This window comes from Embiotoca jacksoni, unplaced genomic scaffold, assembly GCF_022577435.1.
Source record: "Embiotoca jacksoni isolate LCO1_2020_lvr unplaced genomic scaffold, fEmbJac1.0.p SCAF_10, whole genome shotgun sequence".
Classification (NCBI taxonomy): Eukaryota; Metazoa; Chordata; class Actinopteri; family Embiotocidae; genus Embiotoca; species Embiotoca jacksoni.
In genome coordinates this window covers 17,113,852-17,135,961 of record NW_027185230.1, presented here as the reverse complement: position 1 = coordinate 17,135,961, position 22,110 = coordinate 17,113,852, and the positions used below count along the sequence as shown (strand labels likewise).

The 22,110-nt window shown below is 43.3% G+C and overlaps 1 protein-coding gene across 7 annotated transcripts in view; it reads left to right on the top strand.

Annotated features, from left to right (window-relative positions):
• ctif (CBP80/20-dependent translation initiation factor) overlaps positions 1 to 11,107 on the top strand; it is a 52,440-nt gene extending 41,333 nt beyond the window's left edge. For all 7 annotated transcript variants that reach the window (XM_069170831.1, XM_069170802.1, XM_069170792.1 and 4 more), the window contains 3 exons: positions 2,099 to 2,254; positions 6,648 to 6,701; positions 7,972 to 11,107. In XM_069170831.1, the coding sequence (XP_069026932.1) occupies positions 2,099 to 2,254; positions 6,648 to 6,701; positions 7,972 to 8,193 (432 nt within the window). In that variant the 3' untranslated portion in view covers positions 8,194 to 11,107. The remainder of the gene's footprint in view (positions 1 to 2,098; positions 2,255 to 6,647; positions 6,702 to 7,971) is intronic.
• Positions 11,108 to 22,110: the final 11,003 nt, after the last annotated feature.

The window sequence follows — 22,110 nt, the reverse complement described above, 5'->3', positions numbered from 1 at the left end:
GACCAAAGAGTTGAATCATCGTGTTGAACTTTGTATTCTGAGTCGGGCACGAAATGACATCTTTTTCTTTCTCCCTCCAAAGTCTACTGCGTTACTTTATAAATCCCACCCTGTGTACCCAAAAGCCTAAAAATTCATTATTGTAAACAAGACTTCCACGTTACTTAGCAAACCAGTCCTTTTTTTATAGTGTATGTTTTGACAAAGTCCTCCGTGTCATTTCAGCAGTTTCATTCGAGCTTAGTTTTATGAGAACTTTTCATAAAGTGGAAGCCAACTGTGTGTGAGACGTTGTAAATGTCAGTGGGCAGAGTAGCTAATCTAAGCACCCAGGGGGAGAGAAACATGCCGCCCACCGCCCCAACCCCCTCCATCCCTTCACTTAACTGCACAGTTCCAGTCTTGCACCCATGATGAAAACATCCTCTCAGCCGTTACATATTTCACTGCCCTCCCTCCCCTCCCCTCCTTTCCCCTCTCCTCTCCTCCTCCTCGCCCCTCATGAGCTCTCTATTCCCGTGCTCCCCCGTCTTATCGCCTCCCCTCACCCAGATCGACACGGGCCAATACCTCGCTACTTCTCCCTGCATGGTTCCCCCTTCTCCTTCGCTAACCACGCTCCTCCCTCTCAGCCTTTGCTCCTTTGCTCCTTCGCTCTTTCGCTCCGTCCTCGGGAGCCAGACAACCCCGCCAGATCGGCAGACGGTTCGAGAAGTAGGCAAACAAGGCACACACCATGCTGTCAGATGACATTCAAGGTTTAAATGTTAGCCCACCTGCTGCCGCGTCGTGCCTCCCTCTCTTCCCTTCCTTCACTCCCACTCCTGCTCTCCTTCCTCCCTCGGCTGATGCTCTTTTTGACTAGACTCCTGCACTTTCCTTTTCTTTCCTCCCTCGTTGCTTTTGTGCTTTTCCATTTAAACACCTCTTTCTTTAGATGTTGAGATCTTGATCCCAGCCCCGGCGGCAGTGAATCCTCCCTTGATCCCTTAACCCCCTTCTCCACTTGTTATTCCCTCCCCTTTTATCACAGCCATGTGGTCCCTTCTCTCCTGCTATTTCTCACTTTAATTTCCAGTTCCCAGCCAGCGCGGACCCCCTCCTCATCTTTGACATTTTGGCTTTTTGTGCTTTAAAACATTTTAAGTGGGCTCATGAAGGCCTTCATTAATGATGTTGCTTCCAGACCCCTGGATCTCAATATGGGAGCAATTAGTGTGTGACTGCTGCGCTTAATAAAATGGAGGCATCGCAGTTTGTTGTTGCTTTACATACAGACATATACAGTCGCCAGTCTTTTATCTGTGAAAGATGCTTTTATTTACACACCTGAGAAGAGCCGGGGGGGGGGGGGGCTTTTTATTTTTTTGCTGCTGTTTTGACACTTTTGCATCATTTTATTTTCTTAAATAATTGTTTGTTGGCTTGTTTTTCAAGTGTCAATGTCCTTGGAGGTGTAAGGTTTATGGATTTATTGTTGGGCCCGTTCAAATCTGCAAATTATGTGTTTTGTCTGTGTACAATCGGGCGTTCAGTGTAGTCTGGGAGAACATATTAGCCGCTCATGTTTCCAGAGGACTTCAGTCCCAATAGGCAGTGAAAAATATGAGAAGAACAGCGAGTTGCTCTGACGGTTAATAAAGTTTCAGTTTAACCTGCCGAATAACACCTTTACAAGTGCACATTAAGCATTAACCCATATTAACCCAAACACTTTTACAGCGCCGACACTGTTCACTACCCCCACTTTCAAACTAAATTAACATACTCTCCTCTACTCCTGGCAGATAAAAGAAATTCATGAATTTGTTTAATGTGTTTTTCAACTGCTTTTTGGCTTCAAGTACTTTAAGGCGCAAGGTTAATATGTGTGCCACCTACAAAAGCTCCCATTAGAGAGATAGCAAAGATGTTAATGATGATTAATGGTTCTGCCAGGAAGAATAGTTTACCACCATTGCTTGTGAATTTCAGAAACACTTTTAAACATCCACCTACCGACTGCCTACTTCCAACTTGTACCGCACATTTATATAAGCTGGATAGACATTTATTTACCAAACTAAATATGCATCTCTTTCTTTTTCTACGTCCACAGAGGGACTTTTCCCGTCGTGAGGATCTCCAGCAGTCAGATGTAGAGCGGTGGTTGGGCTTCATCACCTTCCTGTGTGAGGTGTTTGGTACCATGGTGAGCAGCTCCGGAGAGCCGTTCAGGGTGCTGGTGTTTCCCATCTACACCTGCTTACGAGAGGTGTGTATCCACATCCACACAGTGTTTAGCAATGAGTTTGTCAACAGCGGATCGATCAAGTCTATCCACTAATTCCAGGAAGAGGAAAAGCTCTGTGTGTGTCTCTTGTTTGTTCAGTCTGATACGCTCACCGAGCCTGAGCTTCCTGTCTGTGGTCCGACCTCGTCTAGACTCGAGACGCCGCACTGGGGTTTGGTTAGTGGTGTAAACAGGCAGGACTCCCATCAGTTCCTGGAAAAAGTGTGACCCCAGGTTCAGTTCTCATCAGCTGGTCAGACTCTCACACCCCCCCACACACACACACACACTCACACTCCCTCGGTCACCATGGAAACCATGTAGGGTAGCCTCAGCAGACGCACCGCAATACAGAAGTGGTTAATGACAATTGGAACATTCGAAGGAGAAGCAAGTAGGGGGAGGGAAGTGAGAGGAAGCGCAGGAGACTGTGGTCAGGTTGACAGTTAACGGAGAGGAAGTTCACTCACAGCATGCAGGTAGAGGAGAAAACAAAGGAGAGAGAGGGCATCGCAGAATGGTTTTGAATACGTAGTCGGGCCGAGAGGAAGAAATGATGGCAGGTGTAGAGGCACGTGCCAGCTTGTTTTATCACCCGCGTCCACACCTCCGCCGGTCTGACACTCAGCACACATCCGGCGTCTCGTTAACAAACACAACAATCACACACAGCCGATGCCGTCCACACCCTGTCTGAGGGCATGCCCAGGGCATTATCTCAGCTCGTTAAAAGGCTCGGCAGCATGACCGAGGGCGTGGAGTAACCGATCAGAAACAAACACACACACACACACCTCCATATTCAAGCCTCAGCAGTGTCATATGCCTGTGAACAATGTCAGAATATTTACAGGACTTTCTGTGTGTGTAGTTGCGAGCTCATGTGCTTGTTTGGATGGTCTCTTATTTCTTTCCCGGAGCCATTGTTCGTCACTTTCATCCGTCTGCCGTGTTGACTCTCCTGTTCCAACTTGTGCATGTCAAATTCCAGCTACGAGCAATGTGCCATGATGTGTGCACAGCTCCGTGTGTGTGTGCGTGTGTGTGTGTGTGTGTGTGTGTGTGCGCGCGTGTGTGCGTGTGTTTGCATATCTAAACTTATGTGCCTGCGTGTGTGTGCGTTTTAGCGCGGCTGTCTTCTGTAGATGTAGCCTGCAGAACAGGATTAGGTGTGTTAGTGAGCGTGTCTGGGTCTAAATGACAGCTGTATGTATTGACAGAGCAAGTTAATGAGCGGTGATCTCATCCATTCATGCCCGACAGCCTTTTAGAGTCTCAATCCTCCGATGGTAGAACTGTCTCACTCAACCCAGTAATTATTTAAAATGTCCCGATCCACACAGATAATCCTCAACTAAGTTTGCATTGAACATTTTCCCTCACACAGTGTTGGCAACTCGGGAGCAGCACAATAAGATGTAACTCTGCATAATAGCACATTTTTAGCCGTCAGCGTCCCATTTACAAATCAACATCTGCAAAGCAATTTGGAGTCCTGTTTGTGACCCCGATCCTGTACTTGTACCAGGTAGTTGACAGCGGCTTTGTCAGTTCAGAAAATGATGCTATGAGAGTGAACCAGAACTTGTGGGTCAGACCGTAGATTCATAACAATGAGCTGAAACTCACTATAAAACTCCATAAAGTTTACATGAGCTGCAGATTCGTGACAATTGAAACTCTTCCAAATTGCTCTCACATTGTCATTTCATTATTATTATTATAAGAATATTGATTGGAGGCAAATAATGCACTTAGATTAAATAGATTGCGTATTTATTAGCTCTGTGCACATTGAAGAAGCACTTTAATATGAAATGTCATTATTCCATTTTTTTAAGCTGATAAAAAAACAATAGTTGCTTTTGTTTTTTATTGGTCGGTGCTGTTGCTACATACAATAGGTTGTGAGTTGTGTCTAAATTTAGAGCCAATCGGCATTTTATTATTCCTTTACGAAAAAGAACAAACAAACGCGTCGCTCTGTAAGCGGAGCCGTCCGGCCTAAAAGTCCCGGACAATCTGAGGGCAGGTGGCGGGCAACTTGAATGAACAGATAACATGATCTTTTATTGAAGCGAATGACTTGCATGTGACCCACGGAGGCCGTCATCAGGATATTGGTTTGCAGTTGCACACAGCAGAAGGCATGCACACACTACACTGTGTCTGTTGGTGACATCAGGAGCTATTTATAAGCTGAACTTGGTTTCCTTCTCTGAAAGTCAGTATATGGGCCCCTCACAGTCAAAATGTATTTCAGATTTTTTTTTTTAAAGGCCTTTTTGTTTGGCAGTTAGTGAAGTGCAGCACTGATGCAACAGAAAATACAGTAATATTATGTAATGTAACTACGGGAAGAGCTGTTGCTGAAACCGGACCTGTTGTTGCTATGCAACTACTAGAAACAGGGTTAAAGTTGAATTTTAACTTTGATTACTCTGTCATTAGTAACCTGATGAAACATGTTTTCCTCTCACGACTGCTTCATCCTTTGTTTAGTTATTCGTGTTTGAGTAGTAAACTGAACAACAGATTATCATCAGAAGATACAAATGAACGAGGATGTTTCTCGTTGAATTCACTGAGTCACTCGAGGTGTTGTTGTCACGTTGGAAGCGTTTCCTCCGCTCGTAGCGCCGAGCGGATCACAGCTGTCCCAGTTCTCGTTGCTTTTTATGTTTCCGATCAAACGTCTTTTGAATGGAAATCCTGTAAATGGAAATCACTCAGAATCCCGAGGTTTCCCTGTGAAGCGAGTTTTGCTTCTTGATGATGCAACGAACCAGACTTCTGACTATTTTCAGCCTCTGCAGGAGAAGACGTTGTGACAAGCAGTCTCACAGAAACGTATCTTTTCAGCAGCTGTTGCTTTTTCGACTTAAAAAAAAAAAAACCACAGGTAATGTGTGTAATGTTGTAGCGGCGAACGCATCGGAGCAAAGACGAAAGAGGAGAAAAAGCTGCTGCGATGGATCGGAGAGCTGATGATAGATGAATATAGATTAGACCACTTTTAATGTATCGAGCCAAACTTCACCCTCGGCTCCCCGGAGAACTCATTATGAGCCAATCCTGCCTGTCACACAGTTCTCCTTCTCTGGAAGCGACGGGACTTGAGTTCCCACATCAAACAGCCACACTGTCACCACACCCGTCTGAGCATACTGAGGAGCTGACGTCTGTGCAACTGCTGGACCTGAATGATAGGTGGAATACCATCAGACTTACAGGGTGGAAATAAGAGGCCGGCTTCATACTGAATGTGGATCGCAGCGTCAGATGGTGTTTTTTTTTTTTACTGGAGCACTTTCTGAAAGCATGAATTTACGCCTACTTTAGTTTTTCTACTCTCCAAAAATATGAAGAAGAAAAATACTCTCGCTATTATTCAGTTTAAACCTGCAATAAATGATTGTTTCGGTCAAGCTGCGGGCAGCAGAAGCCATCTGTAAACACAACATTGATGTATTTCTTTATATTGGCGCAGAGTTGAGCTTCAGATCCAGGTGATAATTCTCTGTAGGTTCACAAGTACAAGTCTATTATTATAATGTCATACACTGATATAAAAACTATCAATATAAGACACATTGCAATCCCTAATCCTGCTAAACAAAGTGATTTCTGGTACAGGCGTAAGGTTTTTATTTATGCTTTATTTTCCTCATTTTCAAACACCCCCTCTCCCCGTCCTCCCCGTTACTTCCTTCCCTCCTTCAGGTTAATCAAAGCAGCACTTTGTAAACAGACTTGCGAAGACTAAAGACGCCTCAGAGCTCGAAAAAGACTATTTAAAACAATTCCTTCCTGCCGTAATCTGACACTAAATGCTCGGCATCTTGCGACGGGAGGCTCTCTGTTGTTCTTGCTCCCTTTATCGCCGTCCCTCTCCGCCTTGTTTCAAAGTGCCAGTTGTATGCCCATCTGTACATGGGGCCGGCAAGGGGGGAAGCCAGCGAGCGTGTTTACCAGCTTCACTGTTTGTCTTTGGCTACACGGCGTGTTTACAGTGTGTCTGTGCATTTATGTGTGTGTATGTACATTGGGCATAAAGCAAGCCTTGATGTGTGATGTTTGCTGGCTTGCCAGGCTGAAAGCCCGGTCTGTTGTCTTCCAAGATTTTAAATGTTAATGTAGTAAATATTTACTATCAGGATTAGGTCCTTTTTCTCTTTTCTTGTGAACTGATTAACGCACACAAACACTTGCATTTGCTTAATCTCCCCATGTGGTTTAAATCCAAATATACATACATTTATAAATCTTCTGGCCCCCTGGGTTTTTCTACATTTGGATTTCTCTTGTATTGTTATTTTGTGCAGCACATTACGTTCCTAATATAGTTATATAGTGTCTGTCTTGTCCTTTATAGCTGCTGGAGTCAACAGATGTAAAGGAAGACGCAGTCCTCTGTTGTTCCATGGAGGTATGGACCACACACACACACACACACACACACACACACACACACACACACACACACACACACACACACCTTTAAACCAAGTTTTAACCCCATAGACTGTATAAAGAAGTGGACGTTGCTTCTGGGTCTGAAAACTAAGGCCAATGCCGCAGTGCCTTAAACTGCAATACCACTGAGGGCCACCAGGGTTTACCTCCAAAAAGGCTCTGACTTCATAGACCACCATTGATCTTCTCTCATGAAATACAAAGTCAATAAAACAAATTTCCAGGAATCCTTTTATGGTGTCGTTCGCCAAAGTCCCTCCTTGTTCGTGCTCTTTGGTCCATCTGAAAATAATTCCATCATTAATTAGATACAGTACTTGAGTCTATAAATGAGGCTAGCAGCTGATTTGAGTTTTGTGTACGAACCAGGAGACCAATTAAATGCAGTAAAACACCAGAACAAAAGTATTTAATGAACAAATACTTAAAAAACAAATTGGGAAATATGAAAATAAATCTATCAAAACTCCAAAAGGCTGTTTTATTTTCATAAAGAGTTGTAATCACCAACATTAACTGTTTAAAACCATCATAGAAACATCTTTGATATGCCTTCCTGATGTCAGCCATTCTCCTGAGGGTTATGGATTAAAGAAAAAACAGTAATGCAGGTGAATTTACATAAAATTATAGATGAAAATCAGACTTGGGTCTTTGTACACGGGACAAAAACATTATTTAAAGAATGATTTCATTTTGTGTTGTTTTGTTTTTTTAACCTGGCGTGTTTCCCAGTGATTTGGCCACTGTCGCACAAAACGGCTCCAAATAGCTTTAAAAAAAAATGTGATTTTTACTCGAATCGTTTTAAACGTTCGTTTTCGAGACTGCCCGAAAGTAAACACGGGAATTAGCCATCTGGAACAGCCATCTTGCTAACTGCATTATAGACCTCCGTCAGGGGAAGAGTGAGCATGGTTAGCTATTAATGGGAAACGCACCAGGTTGAAACAAACTGGAATGATCCTTTAAGTTGCAGAAAAAAGGACAAACAAAGAGTTCCCAGATGCTCACAAACACAACCTTCACAGTCTTGATTACTTACTGGCAGACTCACACACACTCAGCTCTATGGCCAGAGGGTGTGTGAACCTCTGCTGTCTGACTGTATCCACAATAACAAGGTGCCAGACATTGTGTCTTGTACGACAGACACACACACACACACACACTTTCTCTGACCTCCTGCCTCCCTCCATCTATCCCCCTCTTCTGTCCTCCAGTTGCAGAGCGCCGGGCGTCTCCTGGAGGAGCAGCTCCCCGAGATGATGACAGAGCTCTTAGCAGCTGTGAGGGACAAGATGCTTTGTCCCACCGAGTCTCAGCTGACGCGCTCTCTGCTAATGGAGGTCATCGAGCTGCATGCACACCGCTGGAGCCCCCTGGAGGCCCTCACCACCCAATACTACAACCGTACCATCCAAAAGCTCACCACCACTGCCTAAGTGCCAGCTCCAGCAGGAGCAGAGGAGACAAGCCCCCTCCACCCCCTTCACCTCCCCCCCCTCTCCCAACGCCCGAGAATATAATCCCCCGTTTTAAATTATAATAACATCAAATAAGTTAGTAAATGCTTCACGTGGCGATTGAGCTTAACTGTAAATTCCACTGTAACTCCACTGCTGGTGACCAGCGCCACAAAAAGCACCCAGACGCCACCAGAGCAGGTAATCCTGAGCCGTCATGGCGACACTACATGCAGCCTGTTTGATACACAATTTAGGAAAAAAAAAAAAAAACACGATGGGAGATGTGGCCAGCGGGGGCGTGCTCGGCCACACAGAGTCTCGCCTGGCCGGGGCTGCTGAGGGAGGAAGGAGGGAACAGACAAGAGAGGGGGCCATGCAGGAGAGGAGGAGGAGGAGGAGGAGGAGGAGAGGGCAGCAGCCTGTCCCAGGGGAATAGAGAGCTCTGTACCCAAAGATGAATGGACTGGGGAGGGCGGGGGGGGGGGGGGGGGTCTGTGTCAGTCCCTTCATTGTGTTCATTTGCCAAACCACCCTTCCCTCTCTCTGTGTCTCCCCCCCACCCCCGCCCCCTTCTTCTGTCTCTGCGTTCGCCCCTGGGGTCTGTGTGGCTGATAAAAGAGGAGGAGGAGGAGGAGGAGGAGGAGGCAGTAGACACGGTGCTGTCTGTCTGGTCCGTCTGCCCCGCCAGGGCCAAGGGACCGGGTCAAAGGGCCTCGCCTCCCCGCCTTTGTCTCCCCAACCCCCCCCCCTCCCCCTCCCTCCCTCCCTCCCTCTGCTGCACCACCACCCCCCCCACCCCGCAGCAGGAAGCCTTTTTGAGGGGATGAGACAGCGGGCCTGCTGGGCCGGGCTGGGCTGAGGATAAGGATCAGGCTGGCTGGAGTAGGGTGGCAGATGGCTGCTTGAGCCCCTGTGAGACGACACACTCCTCACACACCCCACTAGCACCCCCCACCCCCACCCCGAGCTCAGGCCGGTGTCACCAATAGAAGCAGTAGACATATTGCAGTGGTGGGGGGGGGCATTAGAAAATTAAAGCAGACACTGCTGTCTGATAATTGTTTTTTTTGTCTTGCAGGGGAATGTCTCTTCTCCTCTGTTAAGCCGTGCATGTCCATGCTTTGTTAACCACATTGTTGATATTATTATTATTATTATATATTTTTTTAATCATTTCTTGTTTTTATTGTTGACGTTTCATTTGGAAGTCTTGTTTTTTTTGTGTTTTTTTTATGGTAAGCTGTATGTGTGAGATATTCTAGTGGTAGGCCTTATTGCACAGGTTTGATTTGTTTTGCACTGTTTTGAGGCGATTTGCTTTAAAAATTCAACACAAAAAAAAAAAAAAGCAAAAAGTTTGAATTTGAATCAGTGCTTGAGGATTAATGTTAAATCTCAGTAGGAGGAGAAATGGGTTGAGCGTAGCGGGGGATTTTAAGATGTTTTAATGGACTAGTGGCCTTGTCAATTATCCATTTTTATAGGAGCTCTCATATTTCGGGGGCCTGTGGCAACGGAGCGCACGTAGAGGACTAAACGGTTGGACTTAATCACTCACGTTGTTCTTTTGTGGAAGAAAAAAAAAAAAAAGAAGTGATGTGACTGAAAAAAAAAAAAAAAAAAAAAAAAAAAGCATGGCACACAGAGAAAACGTTCTCCTACTCAAGCCATTCTTTGCGGTGGACATTTTGCAAGTGTTTGATATGAACTGTATTTGAACTTGCTTTGTTTTTGAGACAAATTATTAACCTGTGTATCTGAAGACGACCGATGAAAAGAGAAACATCTTACTGTTTGACCTCATATTAGCTACGTGACCCGTATTCCAGCTAACGTGTGTACTATGATATTGACGTACCAAGCCAATCATGTACCATTTGTGAATGGGCTCTATATATAATCTGCATACAGTATATTTACAAGTATTTAAAAAAAAAAAAAAAACACTGAACTAGAGGGGAATAGTGCAACAGAGATGTTACACATAGGAAGACCGTGGTTGTGGCCAGACGTTGGCCCGCCCATCCATTTCTATCAGGAACTTAGCTCTTTGTTTGGGAGTAGTCACACACATAACATGCATACATACATGCACATACGCACACGCATACATGTACTTAGTTTCCCACTGAATCTCAGCGGGCGGTTTTAAGTGTTTTTATATTATTTTCTGTGTCTTGCATCAAGAATTAAGATCCTGTGTGGTAGAAACACACCCCAGAAGAGTAGCTAGATGAGATGGGTGATTTTTGAAAGTGCAGCCTCATCGTCTGTATGTGTGTCTGCTTCAGAAGTAATTCGTTTTATTGTTGTTGGTTGTTTTTTTTTTTGTCTTTTTGTTGTCCTTACTTTGTTTCTAGGTTTCTATTTAAATTATATTTAGCTGATTTATATATGAATAACTTTTTTTTTTTTTTTTTTTTCCTTCTGGTGGGTTTCCAAGACATCTTGAAACAGTGATACCTAGCTTGCTGGCAAGTGTGTAAGTGTGGTATTACCGTGTTTGACTTTGTGAAAAGAAAAAAAAAAAAAGAAAGAAAAAGCCCATCGATCAGTGTCCATTATGCAAAGAGCGGCCCGCGCTCACAGCAGATCGGGGCAGGTGGGGATGCCCCCCTCGTCTGTGACCCTGGAGCCTCCCCACCCCGCGTGCCCTTAGACCCCTCTGCTCGGGTCACATGACTCACTCGACGATTGAATGAGATGCACCTTCATTTGCATATTCTCATGAATATTGAAAAAAGAAAGAAAAGAAGGCGCCGCTCGGTGCGCAGACGACGAGTTCTAGATTGGCAATAGTGGGTCATCTGTGAGTTCTTGTTTGTTTTGTTTTTCTAAGCAACTGAAAAATAAACTTAACAGGAAAAGAAAAAAAAAAAAAGAGAACGAACTATTGGTGTGTGTTTTCTGTCACATGGAAGTCGTCACAAAGGCACTCGAGTCACGACAAAAGACAAAAGACACGCACACGGTTTCCTCCGCCGCTCACAGACAGACTGCGTAACTAATGGTGACACCACAGTGGGTCATTATACAAACAATCCATGCGTGTGCACGCTGCAGCTCCTCATTTGCATGCCGTCGCCTTTACACGGTCACACATTAAGCACACCACACGTCAGGATTCGAACGGCAGCGCGTACACGGTTTGACCGTAGATTTGCCTTCGGTTACCCCGACGCATGCCCGGGGCTCCCCGTCTGAGGGCGTCCCGACGGGGGCGCTCGGCGCCGGGGGCGCCACCCCCGTCCTCCCCCGACAGAACGTCCTTCAGCTCTCAGTCCACATCGATCAACGTAATGGCACGACGTTTGAATATTCAAATGCGTTTGACGGCGTGAAAGACTGCAGTTTGCCATCGACACCACGAGGAGCTGCGTTTTGTTGCGTCCTTGAACTGATGGATTCATGACATCGGTTTCATTTCACACGTAATCACAAACTCTCTCATTTAACACAATCCAACCAGAGAGAGATCTGCAGGTGCAGAACGGCCGATCCGGCAAACCTTATTTCTACACCAGAGAAGATTAGAGGGGGAGGAAAGAGTACGTGGGAGGAAATGGAGACAGTTAATGTAAGAGGGAGTGGAAGGGAGGGAATGTATGCATAGACCATATATATATACTATATATATATATATATGGAAATGGCTGAATCTGGGCAACATATAGGAGCCTGTTGGGAAATGCAAGTGGTGGAGGAAACGCAGAGCCAGCCCCGGCTGACAATTAGCATCACTGTTAATTCAGCTCAGCGCAGGAGAACAGGCACGTTGGCCCGAAGGTATACAGGCTGTTTACACACGTAAGATACTGCAGCTGTGTCTGTTAATTCAGAATCAAATCACATTACAGCGAGATGGTCGTCTGTCTGCGAGTAAAGTGACGCAATGAAGGACACGGCGAGCGTCACTGTAAGTGATGCGGATCCATTCGTGCTGTTTTCAAAAGGAAGTCTTTGGAAAAGTGGAGTTATCAATCGAAAAGAGCCCATTGATGGAATTAATTAGCCACTATAAACAAAAAGGTCAAATATTTACTCATTATAAAAGTATAGCCGGCCTGACATGTTGCTTGTCTTTGTTATTCATGTTTTTTTCCATTCTCTATTCAATTATTCAATTCTGATTTGATGTTTCTCATCAAATTGCATCTTTTGGACGTGCAGTCTTCCCTGAACTGTTTATATAATAAGGCTTTGACTTTTGTTGTTTTGTTTTTTTAAAGCAGATTCTTTTTAAAAAAAAATTTTACGCTCATTTTGTGATGGCCATTTTTTTTTTTTTTTTTTTTTTTTTTTTTTTTTTTTTTACATTTTCATAGGCTAAACAATTGATCATGTCATTGGGAAAATAATTGGCAGATTAATGGATTGTGTAAACTCATTAGTCACAGTCCTAGAACGGACTGCAGATCGTGCAGGCCTCAGGGCGCCATATCATGACTTGAGCTTCGCCGGCTTTCTGTGCTGGCACTGATGGATGAATGGATCTGTGTGTGTGTGTGTGTGTGTGTGTGTGTGTGTGTGTGTGTGTGTGTGTGACTCACACCAGTGCCGTCCATTGTTTGAGCCAGACAAAAGCAGGCTGCATCTCTGCTGGCCTTGATGACGAACCAAAGACGAGGAGGGAGGACACTCACATCAGGATAACAGCTCACACACTCAGACACTCTCCCACAAACTTAACCAACAGGAGTGCAGCAGATCCTGAGCTGGAGTGTCTTCTTGTGGATGTGTCTCCTACTCTTCGGTTGTCTGATGGCTCACACACTGTACTTTTTAGACCTCCATTGTTCTGTGCGTGCCCTCCCGACTGCACACTGTGCTTGTTTCTGTGTTTGATGAGCACAGAAGCAAACCAGAGGAAAACGCCGCAGAATGTTTTCTGTTTGGTCCGAGGGGTACAGAGGCCAGATATTGTGTAAAACAAAGTGGAGTTAAAACACACAGAAGCATCCCCAGATGTGTGCTTTGCTGTGGGAGAAATCAATAACTGTGGGCTACGAAGTGGTTTTAGCTCACCCTCTTGACCTTTCCATCTCAGCAGCAGCTACTGCGCTGTAGTTTATTCTCCTCCCCAAAAAACAGATTCCATCTCCACTATATTTGGATTCAGACATTTTAGTTGGCCCTCATGCAGAGATTCTGGAGTCTAATGTAAATCTCTGGACAATATCTTATTTATTATTACTTCATGGCTGCTTCCATATTAAATCTGTCACATCGGGTTTTATACCTTTACATTTTGCTATATACTCTGTATGAATACAACTTGATTTTCATGATTTCAAAAAAATGAACAGTTAAAAATCGAATCTCGAGCTGCTGTTGTTGCTAAAATACAATTTAGAAAAAGAAAACAGTTTTGACCATAAAGTCTAGTAGATGCCACATTTATTAAAGGAAAATTATGTTGTGTCTGTGTGTAATTGTGTTTTAATTCTAATGTGTTGTTTGCTATTACTTTTCTGACCATTAGAGACTAACAGGGCAAGCAGAGGGTGACATAATGTGTAAAAAAAATAATCAGGGAAGACTCGGTATGATCTAAAGGAAGGGAAAAAAAGTCATGACTGGAAAAAAACTACAAATATCGTAAAAGTTCAATACAGCAGCATTCACTTTTTCTTTTTTTTTATCACATTTTGGACAACATGCTATAGTATGACGTTTTAATCACATTTTGGACTTCGGCGTTCAAAGTTCTCCTTTGAATATTTGCTACTACCACCAAAATCTGCAGGGTTCGGGTTAGGGGTTAGAGACTGTTTTTCACATTTCGGATGAAACGCTACAGTATGACTTTTTTTTATGATCATATTTCGCACGACATGCTATACAGGTCTAGACTGTGAGACGACAACACTGATAACTGCACTATTGTGTTGCCTGCCATAACTTGAACGGAAGTAATACTTATACCATGTCGTCAGAAATATGATAAAAAAAAAGTCATACTATAGCATGTCGTCCAAAATATGATAAAAAAAAAATAAAAAAAAGTCACACTATAGCATGTCGTCAAAACTATGATAAAAAAAGTCATACTATAGCATGTGGTGCGAAATATGATATAAAAAAAAAAAAGTCATACTATAGCATGTGGTGCGAAATATGATAAAAAAAAAAGTCATACTATAGCATGTCGTCAAAAATATGATTAAAAAAAAAGTCATACTATAGCATGTCGTCCAAAATATGATAAAAAAAAAAGTCATACTATAGCATGTCGTCAAAAATATGATAAAAAAAAGTCATACTATAGCATGTGGTGCGAAATATGATAAAAAAAAAAAAAGTCATACTATAGCATGTCGTCAAAAATATGATAAAAAAAAGTCATACTATAGCATGTCGTCCAAAATATGATAAAAAAAAAAGTCATACTATAGCATGTCGTCAAAAATATGATAAAAAAAAGTCATACTATAGCATGTGGTGCGAAATATGATAAAAAAAAAAAAAGTCATACTATAGCATGTCGTCAAAAATATGATAAAAAAAAGTCATACTATAGCATGTCGTCCAAAATATGATAAAAAAAAAAGTCATACTATAGCATGTCGTCAAAAATATGATAAAAAAAAGTCATACTATAGCATGTGGTGCGAAATATGATAAAAAAAAAAAAAGTCATACTATAGCATGTCGTCAAAAATATGATAAAAAAAAGTCATACTATAGCATGTGGTGCGAAATATGATAAAAAAAAAAAGTCATACTGTAGCATGTCGTCCAAAATATGATTAAAAAAAAAAGTCACACTATAGCATGTCGTCCAAAATATGATAAAAAAAAAGTAATGATGTTATTATTGCCTCTTTAATTAAGATGTTACCTGTTCAGGTATCTGTTACTGACTGCCTGTAAAACGAGTCCTATGTCCGGCTGCCGTGCTGCTTTCTCTGCTTATTTGGTGACATAACCGTTCTCCTTCTGTTCCCGTCTGCTGACCAACCAACAACCCGACTCATGGTGCCGGTTACCCAGCTAAGAAGGGAGCATGGGTGCAGCAAAGTTTACACTTGGGAAGGGGGAGTCACACAATTAGGTATTCCTTAACAAAGGGAAATAAATTGAAAGTAAACAGCAAATAACGTGAAACAGAACCTTGGACGGTTTTCATAAAAGATGGAAGTTGATAAAAACGTTATTTACCATTCTGTAACAGTCATTTGTAGTTCAAAAAGAGGGACGTCGTGATTTGAGGAGAGATTTGCTGCAGAAACGTGAAGTGTGTTGTTCAGGAGCTCGGGTGCTCTTGCAGTGGCCCGGCTGAAAAGCGCGCTGCAGTCGGCTACTCTCACTCCGTCGCTGCCAAAGTCCACAGACGGATCTTCGTACAGGGAAAGGAGGGAAGGAAGAAGGTGAGGTAGAAGGGGAAGTTTGGAGTTAACTTCCAACACTGAAGCTGAACAAGAAAGAGATCAGTGGGGCGGAGAAAATAAATGGACGGGAATCATTAGATCATTCTCTCTTTATCTCTCTTACAAGGTTCATCTCAGCTCAATGCTGCAATTTATGAGCAGTGGTGTGTGTGTGTGTGTGTGTGTGTGTGTGTGTGTGTGTGTGTGCATGAGTATGTGTCATTTCCTAGCCTGACCAGACCAGCCACCCAGAAGTGTCTTTCTTTGTGGCTGACAAGCCGGCGTGAGCAAAGCTTCCGCTGTGAGCTGCACTCAGTGACCGACCGCTGAAGCAGAAATCAACACACAAACACACACACGCACACACGCACACACACACACACACACACACACACACGCACACACACACACACACACACACACTGCAGCCGTTGGAGGTCGATGGAAGTGTCCGCAGACAAGCAGTGGGAAGTAACACCTGATGTCTTTGTTGCCAAGCTCCCGCCTAGCGACTGTCAATGTGGCAACCTGCTGCGACAAGCACGACCCTGTTGCTAGGCAACCCAAACTTCTGTGACAGATAGTGGGGAAAGTTCTGCAAGAGAGAAAGAGAGAGAAAGAGAGAGAGAGAGCAAAACTGTAAGAAAAGGACAGCAGTACGGAGTAAGCAAAAAAAAATAAAATAAAATGGAATAAAAAATTTTTTTTTTTAAATCACTTAAGACGAACATGAAGGTCTGTGGACAGTTTATAAAGAGAGACGTTGAAGCACAGCGACGGCAAGAACTGACATTTCAACCCGAGTGTCTTCATCAAAACTGCTGCAGCTGTCCGCCTTCTCTTACTTTTAAAGACCTACTCCCCTACGGGCCAGCAGTGCTTTGATTTGTGAGGCAGCATGCTGTGCAAGGCGTGTTCCTAGTATACCGTGTGTGTAAACACACACATAAAAGAGCTCAGCTCACGGCCAGGGGATCACATGGTGCTCTCGTACAAGGTACCGCTCACGCAGACTCTCCCTCAGCCTTGTCTGGCACTAATTACATACACATGTTAAGACCTATGTTATATATAGAGTCCAATTTCACAAATATGCCTAAAAGGACTGAACAATCTGTTCAACAGCATCTCTTGTGTCAGTTAGACCTTCAATTCTTAAAAAGAACATATTCCCAAAAATGGGGGAAAATGGACTAACCAAAAACACAATCCCAAATACAGACACACAAAGTGAACACACCTCTCCCACACAAACACCCCAATCCTGAACCTAACGTTCAACAAACGATTATTGATTGTTTGAAGATGATGTCATTGGGAATGTCAACTTTTTCCACTTCCATTATTCAGTCAACTGAAATTACAACATATTAACTTATCATTCAATAAAAAATGAACATCGATGGCCTCTGAAATCTCTAAAAAAAAAAAAAAACACACGTCACAAGTGGTGAACTCCGATTTTAACACAGCACTGCTTTCATGTGAAGTTCAGTTCATTCGGAAGATGGTTACAGTCAAGTCGCTCTTTTCTCAATACTTATCGCAACGTGCCGAGATGCTTTTAGCCTTTTCTTCTCCAAGATCTTTTTTTTTTTTGACCGCGACGTGAGCACGAGCACGACACACAGGACAGAAACAGGTCCCAGGATTTACTTTGAGAAAATATAATGTCTGAACCACTTCGCTCAGCCAGTTGTCATGGTGATAAGGAGGCTTGTTTGCACATAGAAATTAAACCACACCTGTTATAATAACATATGGCTTGATTAAAGAAAGGACATGTGTCAACATTTGAATGTGCTGTTGGCCTGAAGTGACAAATCAAGAGCCGTGTTTGCACTTACGTACAATATACATGTCGTGGGAAGTATGAAGATAAATCACTGAGATTTCAGGAGCTGAACAAGTCAGTAAACCTGATGTGCCTAATAATGGGTCAGTATGATTCAGGAGGGGAGGCAGTGGCAACCTAAATATAGGTGTTAGAGTCCAAACTCGTTCAGTTTTGCCAGTGTGTGAATATTTGAGTTGTGTGAGTCAGAGTGAATTTGGCTGGTGAGTGTCATACACCCACAAGATTTCTGTAGACTCTTTCTAAATGATGCTGGCGTGTCAGGATGTTCTACTTTTTTCTTTCTTTTTTTGGGTGAGTGGTCAACTCAGCAAAAGTTGAATCACGGCAGTCGAGTCAAACGTACGCAGCCCACACGCAGCCTACATATCTACAAAGACACCCCCCCCCCCCCCCCCTTAGATACCGGAGTGAATATCGGTAATATGTTGGGCACAAAACACGCTTGCAACAGCTGGGATTTGGATTTTATCATTAATGCCAGCCTCAATGCAAATTGATCAGTTCTGAAAATGGATAGATGGAACTTTTGCTTGAAACAAAACACCATTTAGTGAGATGTAATATTTATTGTTTTATTTCTGAAATTACTTCACGGTTACAATAACGCCGTAATGATTAGAGGTGATGATTTTTGAATATTCAAAGAGTTATTCAAATATGAAAAAAAGTTCAATAGTTCCAACCAGATATTGAAAAGTGTTTTTGTTTGAATTGTCCATCCTTAATGACAGTTGCACGGCAAAATTGTGGGACTATTTTGTGATAAAAGAAAAAGAAAATAGAAAAAAGAATAATGTTTCTGGATAAATGCTCCTACAACTTAAATACAAACTATCTTAACTACAGAGATATTCACGCAGTAAACCTGGTTACGGTAACAGCAGGCTATACTGTTGTGGCACGGTCTTAAAAAAAACTATCACAGCACTGATACAGATAAACGCACAAACTCTCACTGCCACTTTCACCTGCATCAATAATCCAACCTGCAATGAGTCCGTCACCTGATCAGACTGTGAATGGAAGTGCTGCAGCCAACAGAAAGACAACAGACCGCATAACAACACCGAGCAGAGAGCTCCGTTCATGAACTAATTAAGAGTATTGTTGCCAGTGTTTTCACCATCACACTTTTGGTTTACTCGTTCTCGCTGAGCTTTGAAGTTTGCTAACAAACGAACAGTTAAAAGTGAATTAATAAACACAAAACAATTGGCCAGTGAGCACCTTCATTATTTTTGTCCGTTTTTATTCCAGTAGGTTAATTGCTCTGAAGTCTTTTTCTCTTACAATAGATCCAAATCTGAATGAAATGTTCTCCTTGTTTTTTTCCCCCTTCATCTTCTCTCTGTCTTAGCATGACTGTTTCTATTTTAGTTGGACAATAGCACACCACATAGAAAACACAAATGGCACACATGAATACAAGGTGCTTCTTTAGACATGTAGTCTGGTTCCCTAGTAACCAAAGTTGGTGCAGCGAGAGAGCAGCTGTCTGCTGTTTTATTAGCAGTCGTCTCTCTGACTGACTGAGACTGTGTCCACACTGCTGCGAATAAATCTGGACACGCAGCCCTTTCACAAAAAACGGACTATTTAACATTATAATGTTGTTTTTGCGTTCAAAGACAAAATAATGTGAACATAACTGATATGCCATCATCATGTGTTTTTTTTTTTTCTTCCAGCGGACTCAGCTGACATTTTGATCCTCTCGGTTCGTGTCCCGCCGTGAGAGCACATGACAAAAAAAAACACCCTGATGCCTTTTGGGAAACTCCGACAACACCGGCTGTCCAAAATCTGAGCGACTCCATCTGACTGGCTCTGTTTCACGTCCTCCCACACACACACACACACACACACACACACACACACACACACACACACACACACACACACACACACACACACACACACACACACACACACACACGTCCTACGCACTGTCCCCGGAGCCCGGCGGGCTGTCGCTCACCTGTCACACACACTCTCTACAGAAGAGGGTCACGGACACAAACACAGGTCCAGAAAGTGGTACTAGTCATGTGATTCCCAGAGCGCTCTCAGCTGAGGAGGGCAGCAGGCCTGTCGACAGCCATCTCTGCTCCACTGTTCAGTCTGACGGAGAGAAATGAAACGGTTTTATGTCTCTCTTGATACTCAGGCAGAGCAGACAGTTCATCATAATGTCTCGCTTTTTATTATGATGTTTTCAGCACAAGGGCACTTGGCGACAGCAGTTAAGAGAGGTTATAATTTTTTTCCCTAAAAAATATTTCATTTTCATAGAGTTCAGCTCAAGAAAGCATGTTTTCAACAAGGAAAAAATCTTGCTTCATTGTCAACCTGGCAGAGGGATTTTTATTCTGAAACGGGCGTTAAAATGTGATTTGTAGCGCAGCGTTGAATTTCTATTACAGCATCTTTATGACTCCCTGAGGTAACAATGTATATTACTGCTCCTTTATGACAATATTAGAATGTTTAATGAGATCAGATGTGATGCACACTCCGCATGGCCCAGTACTCTTCATCCAAGAGTCACACTTTCATTAAATGTATACCTTTTTTGACATTGAGCCATGACTGAAATGCCAATATAATATATATGATAATTACAATGTGTGGGCTGGAGCATCTCTCACCTATCTAAGGCAACTCATTATCCATCTCCCCGGGTTTCATATCTGTGCATCAGTATAATGTGTGTGTGTGTGTGTGTGTGTGTGTGTGTGTGTGTGTGTGTGTGTGTGTGTGTGTGTGTGTGTGTGGGAACAAATGTGTGTATCATGCTGGTAAATGCTTTACTTAATGTAATCTGTATGAAATTCAGATGTAATGTTTCAGTTTGGCCTTTACCCTTCCCTGAAAGTATCTTCAGGAGATGAGTGGATGTTACAATCTGGTGTGTGTGTGTGTGTGTGTGTGTGTGTGTGTGTGTGTGTGTGTGTGTGTGTGTGTGTGTGTGTGTGTGTGTGTGTGTGTGTCAGAGCCTCCATGGCTGCACTTCAGACACGAGGCGCACAAACAAAGGGCCATTCATCGTCTCATTCAGGCGATCGCGAGGCCTCTCTTGGAGACACTGGGGCTGACACAGGGATTGGCGGCACCGGGCGCCACAATAGCGACATTATTTGGTGTCAGCACAACTACGCCACGCTTCTTGGAAGAATGACTCGAGGCTCCAGCTCCGAATGCTAAACACACACACACACACACACACACACACACACACACACACACACACACATAAAACGGTGTGCGTGCGTGTAGGATGTGTTTGTGAATCAGTGGTACAAACTCGCATAAACAAAGTAAGACATTGTGAAAGTGTTCGGCAGTCGTGATCGCGACGCCGGTTTCTCTTCTCTGGAGCGGTCCATGTTTAGAGGCATGTTGTCATGGTAACTTCATATTTCCCTTCCCACTCAAGGTGATCAGCCTGGTTCACACGTCTTTGCACAGCCTCGCGAACACTCCTTGTTGTCGCGTGGCGTGCCGGTGAAGACTCCTCAGCCGTTCGCAGCTTCGGTGTGTTTCCGGTGTGTTTCCTGCCAACGCGCTCACAGAACGCGGCGCCTGTCGGGTTTGTTTGGCCTCACACAACGGCGACAGTAAAAGCACCGATTTTAAAATAGCTGGAGTGACAATGAGGTGCACAAACATTTCAGACACGTTCAAGAACTCAGCCACGTAACCAGCCACTGCTCTGAGAAACTGTTATCGACTGTCGGCCATCTATCGATCGATTTAAAGTGTAAAAGCTCAACCTAATCACAAAAATGAGGAGTATCTCGACAAAAATCTGCTCTATTGACAAACCTTTTAGACAATCAGATAGACCTGATTGATTTTTTTAAACTGATTTGTGTATTATTGACAGTCATGGTGTGCTAGTTTATGGTGAGACATTATTGGACTTGATAGTGCATCATCATTCGTGCCTCTCCCAGACAGACTGATTAAGTTATTGATTGGTCACTGTCGAACATGACCATTGTGGCTGACTTGTCTTCTTATAATGGCTGACACCGCTGCTTTACATTGTGAATTAAGCACAAACCTTACACATGGGCACGTTAACGTATGGTGAGGTGGACGGGTGGTAAAAGTCGGCAAAAACAGAGGGACTGAAGAAGATTACATCACATTTCATTTAGCTGACACTTTTATCCAAAGCGACTTACAATAAGTGCATTTCAACCATGAGGGTATAAAACCCAGAACAACAGGAATCAAGAAAATACAATTTCTTCAAGAAAGCCAAACTACAAAGTGCTATCAGTAAGTGTCATTTTAAGTGCTACTAAAGTTCGACTGTTCAAGGTAAAGTCGGAAGAGGTGTGTTTTTAGTTTGCGGCGGAAGATGTACAGAGTTTCCGCTGTCCTGATGTCGAAAAATGTAGAGAAATACAAAAAGAATAGCAGACATTGGCAGGTCTGATTCAGAAATGCATTCCCGGTTGATCTCCATGAGCCTCGGTGAGCTTACAGGCATCCTTACGGTGCTTTAATCCCTCTCTTCCTCCTGTATGTATTTACTGTGTCGTCGAACTCGTGTGGGGAGTGACTGACTACCTGGCATGCAATTAAGCTCAAGTTTGTCTTAACACTCTGCTCAGAGCCAAGGAAAGCACCAAAGTGTCAGAATTAACATACAGG